The 10,071-nt window shown below is 37.4% G+C and overlaps 1 protein-coding gene across 3 annotated transcripts in view; it reads left to right on the forward strand.

Moving 5' to 3' along the window:
• The window catches only part of LOC107570205 (serine/threonine-protein kinase DCLK2-like), an 18,507-nt gene extending 11,843 nt beyond the window's left edge, over positions 1 to 6,664 (forward strand). For 2 of the 3 annotated variants that reach the window (XM_016256412.1, XM_016256413.1), the window contains exons 7-15: positions 306 to 408; positions 479 to 536; positions 1,705 to 1,824; positions 1,976 to 2,122; positions 2,806 to 2,939; positions 4,169 to 4,343; positions 5,016 to 5,096; positions 5,708 to 5,800; positions 6,027 to 6,664. In XM_016256412.1, coding sequence (XP_016111898.1) covers positions 306 to 408; positions 479 to 536; positions 1,705 to 1,824; positions 1,976 to 2,122; positions 2,806 to 2,939; positions 4,169 to 4,343; positions 5,016 to 5,096; positions 5,708 to 5,800; positions 6,027 to 6,086 — 971 coding nt within the window. In that variant the 3' untranslated portion in view covers positions 6,087 to 6,664. Of the gene's footprint in view, positions 1 to 305; positions 409 to 478; positions 537 to 1,704; positions 1,825 to 1,975; positions 2,123 to 2,805; positions 2,940 to 4,168; positions 4,344 to 5,015; positions 5,097 to 5,707; positions 5,801 to 5,882; positions 5,899 to 6,026 lie in introns of all 3 variants that reach the window. The other variant, XM_016256411.1, reaches the window with a different exon arrangement.
• Positions 6,665 to 10,071: the final 3,407 nt, after the last annotated feature.

Raw genomic sequence — 10,071 nt, forward strand, 5'->3', positions numbered from 1 at the left:
CACACACACACACACAAAGACACTCACACATTTTTACAATCTCAAAAAAACTCATTCTGTATGATTCATAAGCTTCTGTATGCATGGGGACCTCAATTTAGGTCCTCACAGTGACACAAGTTCACATGAGTCTGTGTGTATTCGGGTTTAAATCCCCACCAGTATAGAAAAACCTGTACACACACACACACACACACAAACTGCATATTAAACATCCCACATAACTGCATATTAAACATCAGGTGTGTTCTGATTGGCTGTCGTTGTGCATCTGTGTGTCATTCTCTCTCTCTCTCTCTCTGCAGTGAACGGTAATGAAGTTCAGTCGTCTGTCATCACTGAAAAGTATAAAGTGGGAAAGGTGATCGGCGATGGAAACTTCGCTGTGGTCAGAGAGTGTGTGGAGAGGTAATAAGACACATTATCTCTAGAACTAATGTGAACGGCTGAGATCTCATGTGATGTGTGCTGGTCTCAGGTCTACAGGACAGGAATATGCGCTGAAGATCATTGACAAGGCCAAGTGCAGCGGCAAGGTATGCTGTGTTTTATCTTTAGCGTCCTTCCCTCTTTCATGTCATTGAGTCTTTCACAGCGAATAAGGATCCTTTGAGATTAGTTGAAATCAGTGCAACTTTGACCTGCACAGATGAATGCTAAAATGTACTCAGTTATTATTTCCTGATAAAAAAGGAAATTATGCACTTTTTTGAATAAGCAATAGCCTTCAGTTTACATTAAACTCGATACGCGCACCGAAGTTCCGATATGAATTATGATTTGGCCTGGACGTTATATATATATATATGTTTATACACACACACATTTTTTTATATTTTAATATATTTTTAGATATATACTATATTTTTAGACATAGACTAGTATATTGATGAGGTCAAGCTGTGGACATTTATGAAATCATATCATTGATATACTATTATCATTTTTTATTTATTTTTAAAATTACATTTTATTTTTAAATGTTCTGTTTTCACTTTAATTTGTAAAGTTTTAGTAATTTTGTTGTGTGTTTTTGTCATTTTTAATAGTTTTTTTAATGTCTATAGTTTTTATTAATTTTTATTTATTAGTTTTAGTTTATTTAATTTTAGTACTTCAAGTTAAACTACACGAAATTGCGAAACGTTGCCTTGGCGATTAGCAGAAATAAAAGTGTAAATTTTTTTCAATATATAGTATATATACTATATATATATTATTAATGTTAATTTAAATGTTTTAGTTAGTTATTTTAGTATTTTATCTTAAACTAAACAAAAAAGAGAAACGTTGCCTTGTCAAATGGCGGAAATAAAAAAATAGTTTTTATACGTTTTATTTTTAATAAATTTTTATTAATAAATTTTAGTTTATTTAGTTTTAATTATTTTAGTACTTCAAGTTAAACTAAACAAAAATGAGAAATGTTGACCTGGCAACTAGCTGATATAAAAAGTTTAAGTTTTTTTTTACAATTTATTTAATTTCTGTTAGCATTTATTCTATTTCAAGTAATACATTTTTTTTTGTTTGTTTGTTTTTTTTGTTTTAGTTAACTATAATAACTCACTCCAATATTGGGGTCTATAAATCTGTGCAGTTGTGAAATTAACAGTAGTTTCTAGTAAACATTTTCACATATTCACTCACTACATGGCAGTGAAAACACAGCAGAGATTCTGATTGGTTAATTGGTGTTGACAGGAGCACCTGATAGCCAATGAGGTGGCGATACTCCGCAAGGTTCGTCACCCAAGCATCATTATGCTAATAGAGGAGCTGGACACGCCCACTGAGCTGTATTTGGTGATGGAGCTGGTGAAGGTCAGTCAGCCGCACACACACACACACACACACTCTCTCACACACACACACACACACACACACTCTCTCTCTCTCACACACACACACACACACACACACACTAGCAGTCCTAGTATGAGTAGTATGTGACAGTGTTGTGTGTTTTCGGCAGGGCGGTGACCTGTTCGACGCCATCACTTCCTCCACAAAGTACACGGAGCGGGACGCCAGCGCCATGCTGTTCAACCTGACCGGAGCGCTGCGATACCTGCACAAAATGAACATTGTACACAGAGACATTAAACCAGAGAACCTGCTGGTACACACACACACACACACACATACACACACACAGGTCTCACTGCTCACACACACACACACACACACACACACACACACAGGTCTCACTGCTCACACACACACACAGTCACAGACACACACACACACACAGACACACAGACAGTGTTGAGGGTAATGCATTACAAGTAGCGCAAGCTACATAATCAGATTACTTTTTCAAGTAACTAGTAAAGTAACGCATTACTTTTTTAATTTACAAGAAAATATCTGAATTACTTTTTCAAAAAAGTAATGCCAGATACTTTGTTTTCCCATTTATTGGCTGACAGCTCTCCTGTCCCCATATTGGGAGAAATCGGAAGAGCAGAGGCGTTGTGTGCGCTCTGTGAACATGATGTTACTGTAGCTCTAGACTAAATGTGAATGTGCATTTACTCATCTCACCTGCACAAAAACAGAATCAGTATTCCTCAAAATGAATAAAAACCATCAAATGCAAACTCAGAATATTATACAAACCTGCAATAATTAAATATATTATACAACACAAATATTATTTATTTGATAAAATTATTTATTTCGATGATCCAATTCAGCCATCACACACACACTCTCTCTTACACACACACATACACTCACACGTGTCTCACTGCTCACATACACACACATGCGGAGTATAAACACACATCTGTGTGTGTGCAGGTGTGTGAGTATCCAGACGGCACCAAGTCTCTGAAGCTGGGTGATTTTGGTCTGGCGACGGCGGTGGAGGGACCGCTGTACACCGTCTGCGGGACACCTACGTACGTCGCACCGGAGATCATCGCAGAGAGCGGGTAAAACTTAGCCTATAAAACTACCGTTTCATTATTTGATGTTAATTTGTAAGGTCTCTAGATTGTCACACACAATATCCTGCATGTCTTCTGTCTCTGATTGAGAGTTTAGAGTTTTATCCAGTAAAAGCTCTTATAGTGTAACTGTAGTCAGATCTGGACTGGTTTTGATCAAGTAAAGGTCAGAATAACGTCAGTAATATCTCCAGATGAACACTTACTGCACTGAAGCAGCTCAGCTTTACTTGATTCTCCATCAATCATGTTTTAGAGTCTCAAATCTGATCCTCAGGATCTTTTGAGGAGCGTTTGTTTCCAGAAGCTTTACTTTCACTGTTCCTCAGCGGAGGAATGATCTTCACAAGCCTCCAGAACATCTCACATCTTCTGAGGAGCCTTTATTTCTTCAGCTCTCCATCACTGCATTATATGTTTGGAGCATTTCAGTCTCGTCTCACTGAGACACATTACTGCAGATATAGAGCGACCGCTGATATTCAGAGCATTTTCAGTATCTGCTGCACTGTTAGAAAGATCTCACTGATTTGCATTACAAGCATCAGAATCTCATCATATAAATATCAACATCTGCAGCAAATTCATATTTTTAGCTCAGTTTTTCTCCCTCCATATTCTCACTGTATCAGACTATATGAGCCATAAAAGCCTGATGGAGCAAATATGATACAAGACATAAAACACATATGCAAACTTTAAGCAAACTTTTTCTTATGATTCGTTTTAGTGAACTGGTTCACGTAATGCATGTAAATGAAGCAGTTCATAAAAATGATTCAGTGATTCTTTGTAAAGGATTTTAGGTGTTTTATAGTGAAATATTTACTTAATTGCTGATCTTGCTTGTATTTACTGTACATTTAATTTTAATGCTTAAAGTTTATACTTCATAAGTGATGTTCTTCCTCTGTATTTTTGTCTTGTTTTCCAGTACAAATATCTACATTTTCTTAAATCAAGATACATTTACTGGAAACGCAAAATAGCATACGAATTCTTGTTTTCTTACCACAGAAATAGTGTAAATAAATAAATAAAAATAGCATTTTGTTTCTGTACAAGTGTTATTTTGGTATCATTGATTTACTATTATACTGTTTTTTAGAGCGACTAACTTAACTACTTTAAATGAGAAGAAACAGTGGTTTGTGCTGATAGCTGGAGCGAGAGCACATGGTGTAGTGTTCAGTGAAAGCATGTGTGTGCTGCAGGTATGGGCTGAAGGTGGACATCTGGGCTGCGGGTGTGATCACGTACATCTTGCTGTGTGGCTTTCCTCCGTTCCGCAGCGAGAGGAACCAGCAGGAGGAGCTGTTCGAGCAGATCTTACTGGGCAGACTGGAGTTTCCCTCGCCGTACTGGGACAACATCAGCCTCTCTGCTAAGGTTTGCGAAGAACAACCACACAAACACAGAATAAACGCTCATTCAGCGCTCACTTTTACTGCTTACTTTCAAGTTTTGAATTGTTGGGCCACAGAATAAAAAAGAAAAGTAATTGCGAGTTTACATCTCACAATTCAGATTTTTTCCCTGCAGCGTAAACGTGCAATTCTGAGAAGTTCAAATTGTGCAATTACCTTTACTAATTTTATTTTATTTTTATTTTTTTAAGTCAGAATTGCGAGATGTGAAACTTGCAGTTCTGAGAAAAAAGGTCACAATAGCTGCGTCCCAAATGATACACTACGCACTCATGCACTGTGTTCTTATGCACTATGTACTCAACCATGTGTAGTATGAATTATATAAGCTTATTTTTTCATTCATAATCGGAGTCTGATAGCCCCTCCCCCTTCGGTACTTAATTAAAGCTGAGACAGTTGAGTGCATGAAGTGTCCAACATTCCACACTTATTTTTTCGGTTATTTAAGTGCATCATCCTGGTATTTAAAGTGCACTTTTTCTTTTTGGAATATTCAGTGTGAACGCACTACTCGCACTATTTATACTACAAAACGTCATAGAATAGTGCATAAGTATGCGATTTGGGACGAATATTCTTTTATTCCGTGACAAAAACAAGCTTCCATAAGAATCTGATGTGTCTTTTGCAGGATTTAATTGGTAAGATGTTGCAAGTGAATGTCGGTGCTCGTTACACGGCTGACGAGGTGCTGAAACACCTGTGGATGCAGGTGAGGAGATACACACACACTCACACTCACACACACACTCACACACACACACACTCTCTCTCTCTCTCTCTCTCTCTCTCTCACACACACACACACAAAGAACATTCTCATTCTGTGCACAGTGTATCATTTAAAAAAAAAATAATTAGTACTACTATACAGGATGCATTAAATTGCTCAAAAGTGACATTCATAATGTTACAAAAGATTTGTTTCAAATAAATATTCTGTTCTTTTGAACTTTCTATTCATCTGTGAATCCTGAAAATTAAAATGTATCACAGTTTCCACAGAAATATTGTGCAGCACAACTGTTTTCAACATTGATAATAATCAGAAATGTTTCTCGAGCAGCAGATCAGCATATTATACTGATTTCTGAAGATCATGTGACACTGAAGACTGGAGGAATGATGCTGAAAATACAGCTGCGCATCACAGAAATACATTACAGTCTAACAGAGATTCACATAGAAAACTGCTGTTTTAAATTAGAATAATATTTCAGAATTTTGACAGCACTTTTGATCAAATCAATGCAGCCGCAGTGAGCAGAAGAGACTTCTTTCAGAAAATCTTACCGTTATGTAAATGTTGTTGTGTGTGAGCAGGACGATGCGATGATGGACACCAACATGGCGTGTGAGATGGAAGATGGTGTTGAATCAGAAAACACACACAACAGCACAGCAGCAGAGGCAGAGGTGACACACACACACACACACACACACAACATACCATAATTACCTTCAGCTGATACACTGTGTCTCGTTTCCTCTGTTACAGGTGGATCATCTCCATGGTAACATATATTTTTTTAAAGAAATGTCTTATATTTAGCATTAAATAGCATTAAGACATTCATGTTACAAAGATTTCTATTTCAAATAAATGCTGTAAATGTTGAGTGTAACATCTGATTGTGTGTAGATGACAGCTGGCAGTAGTCTGATGAATCTCTCCGGAGGTGCAGAAGAAGAGAAACCCTGATCACCACCACAAACCTCAACACCGAGACCAGACCAGACCAGACCAGACCACCGTCTCTCTTCATCTTCCATCCTGTTATTAGTGGTGTTTGCTAAATCAGCCATCAATTTGACTAAGTTCTCATATTTTAGTGTTAGCCAGATGCTGAAACCTCTAGCACTAAGTATTACATCCCATAGACACTCAGAACACCTTAGCAACTGCATAGCAACACCACAACAACCACCGCAGCATCGAGGCAGTTTGTTTACATGCACTCATTTTCTTCAATCTGAACGAATCCAATCCGATTTCAGATCCTGAAAGTTGTTTATATGAACGGTAAACTTCACATATTCATTTACATGTATATTTACGTATTCCGAACAAAAGACACCTCTTTGATAACTGGAAAAGGCCACTGCGATAATGTCACCAGAGCTAACGCGAGTCGTTTTGGATTAGATGACACCTAAAAGAAAAGCTTTTTTAGCAAATATTTAGTAAATATTCCTTCTCCTCCACTGACCAGCTAACAAAAATATGTTCTAAGAAAGATATAATAACGTTATGAAAAGGTTATTTCTGAATGTTTTGAAACAAGTAGAAACTTTCACCAAAAAAAAAGTTAGATGTACATCCAACTAAAATGTTTTCCTAATGTGTCCATGATGTTATAAAATGTTCTCTGAACGTTCTAAACATCCAGTTTGTTAATGTTTAGAAACGTTGTTTTTTTGGTTCTATTTGATCATTTTGCAAACATTAGGGCAATGTTACGTTTGAATGTTCTCTGAACATTCTATAACTAGTAACATTTTAAAAAAAAAAACTTCAGATAAATGTCCAACTAAAGCGTTTCAGGAATGAAGTATAAATAATGTTTTGTGCTAACGTTTTGAGAACACTCTTAAAGGCAGAGTAAGTGATTTCTGGTAGCCAATGTTGATATTTGAAATCACCAAAACAAACACGCCCCTACCCCAAAAGGGTCTTGCCCCTATTTTGATAGCTCCGCCCCACACATACGTACGCAACCCAGGCAACGATTAGTTCTGTGAAACAAAGCAAAACCAATGTTACACCGTGTCTACGGACGTGAGCGGCGCGGCGCAACAAATCCCCGACAGAACACTGCTGCCGGGTTCTATTTATGACGTACTGACATAAATTTCAAATGGTTTTCAAAGCTCGTTTGATCGCGTCCAGTGTAGGCAGACTTTAGCTGTTGTAGACACGGTGTTACTCACCTATCGAGAAGAAACAAAGCAACCTCGGCGTCCGATCGCAGGCCTCCGGCTCTTTGAGTTCTCTCCGGCACTGGAAAGCTGATCCGATATTTACACGGGGTCCTACTTCTTGCCTTATCGTTCCGCAGACGTTTTCCTCTTTTGTTTTTTATCCGCCATCTCTATCTTTCTGTCGCTCGGCTCGGCTAATGTCCGTCCCGTGCACTGAACGCTCTCTCCTCCACATCACGAGTAGACACGCCCCTTATTGCTGATTGGCTACAAGTTTGTTTTGCTATTCGGCCCGAATCAGTTTTCTAAAGTGTTTTTTGAAAAATCACATACCCTGCCTTTAAAGACCAGAGAACTTTGAGCAAACATTCTATTAACGTTACTGGAAGAATGTTCATGAGCTTGAGAGAACCTTAAACAAAGTTCTGAGAACGTTCCCTGTTGGCTGGGATTATTAGTTCGTAGGAGGTAAATACGTAATGTCTGTAATATAAGACACATCCCAGAGAGCACAGGCACGTCTGCAAGACGTCTGTTAAAGATCTGGAAAGCATCTGCTGTGTGCAAACATCTGATAGACGTCTCTAAGATGTCAGTTTTACATCATAAACATCTTAAAAACATCTTCTAAACATCTATTTGACATCTGATAGGAAATGTCCTATAGACGTATCGCAGATGAGCAAACACTCTAAAAAATACGTCTAGCAGATGTAATGCAGACGTATAATAGACGTCTCCGTGATGTCTCGGCACTGCGCATGTGCGCAAAGTATTTTTGAATCCGTTTGATAAAATGGTCGTATTAGAACGTATTGCAAGCTTAGCTTTTTCTCCCCTACAGATTATTTCCAATACAATCAGAGGGAAGTACATGAAGGCTTTTCAGTCCGATACTAATGGATTATTTGAGTGCATGTAAACATGTTCTTCAGATCGTGTAAGAATCTAGTCCTTCAGTTCTGGTCTGTGTTTGTACGCAGGGCTTCAACTAAACCAGCGACCTCGACTGTTACTGCACTGTGTCCTACCCTTGCCCCCTCTCTTTCTGTACTTATGTGTCAGTGTTGGTGTCTGATCAGATGCATCTTTAGAGTCTCATTTCAGACATTGGCGTCTTTATACCTGAAAGCGTTTGAGCGTCTGGAACTGAATGAGAACGAGAGACGTTAGAATTGTGTTGCCGGATGTTTCTGATTTGTGTGACCAAATGTGTTACGAGTCTGATGTAGTGTTATGACTTTGCTTTAGACCAAAACTTCAGCTTTTACTGAATGAGGACGAGTGTGTGTGTGTGTGTGTGTGTGTGTGTGTGTTTATCTCAATGAAATGCCTCCGTTTTTAGAAGAACTGTTCATTTAATTTCATCTGAACGGTCGCTTGTGGTATTAACTTTTCTACCGTGGCTGTTCGGGGCCTTAAGCTCCTCGTAATTATTCTAATTATGGATTTATTTCATGTTTTGTTTTGTATTGCAACAATACATCATGAGTAGCTGTAGTCTGTGTGTTTTATTGCATGTGAACGGCGACTGAAATGAAACCGAACGCAGATATGAATCCTGAAAAATTCAAATGTATCAGTTTCCACAAAAATATCGTGCAGCACGATTGTTTTCAACATTGATAATAATCAGAAATGTTTCTGGAGCAGCAGATCAGCATATTATACTGATTTCTGAAGATCATGTGACACTGAAGACTGGAGGAATGATGCTGAAAATACAGCTGCGCATCACAGAAATACATTACAGTTTAACAGAGATTCACATAGAAAACAGATATTTTAAATTGCAAAAATATTTCACAATTTTTACTGTACTTTTGATCAAATAAATGCAGAGGAGACTTCAAAAACATGTGGTACATACAAACAACTTTGTACTTTTGGCCATTTTTATAATGAATATACATTTTACTAGTTATTCCAAGCTGTAAAATATTTCATCAGGTAGAAATTTAGTAAATAAATAAAAAATAATAATATTAATCATTATCCAGTAAATCATGAATGACTGGTCATGTATCGTACAGAAAGAATACAAATTTTGATGTTCTTGAAGGAAAGCTTGACATGATGGGGTAAAAAAGGACAGAACGCATTAAATTGATGTTTACATAACTGATCAGTTTAATGTTGGTTAAAACTGTAAACAAGTTCATCTGGCCTCATACACACACACACACACACACACACACGTCAGTACAGTACAAGAGATCCACACGCTTCAAACATCCCCTCACTAACCTTGTTTAACTGTATTACATCTAATTAAAGCAAAATGCAGAAACGCTCATCAGGCACATGACAGGACGGCCCCGTGTGTTCAGGGGTCCAGCAGCACTTGGATGTGGTTTTTCACACACACACACACACACACACACACACCACACACACACACACAACACACGCTTTACAAATGTTGTTGACCTTTCTGTACTTACTGTAAATCAGTAATATTAATATTTAATTGTTTTATAATAACATACTTATATTATTTTATATATTAATATATTTTTTTTATATTAATTAAATTTTCATATATAGTATATATGCACACATAATTATAACAAAAATATAAATATATTAAATATTTCAAATATATAAGACAATATAAACTAAAATATGTATTTATTTGTTTAATTCTATAATATATATTATATCTCTCACACGCACACACACACACTCTCTCTCTCTCACACACGCACACACACACACTCTCTCACACACACACGCTCTCACACACACACACACACACACACACT

Source organism: Sinocyclocheilus grahami, unplaced genomic scaffold (assembly GCF_001515645.1).
Source record: "Sinocyclocheilus grahami isolate Dianchi unplaced genomic scaffold, SAMN03320097.WGS_v1.1 scaffold1425.1, whole genome shotgun sequence".
Lineage (NCBI taxonomy): Eukaryota > Metazoa > Chordata > Actinopteri > Cypriniformes > Cyprinidae > Sinocyclocheilus > Sinocyclocheilus grahami.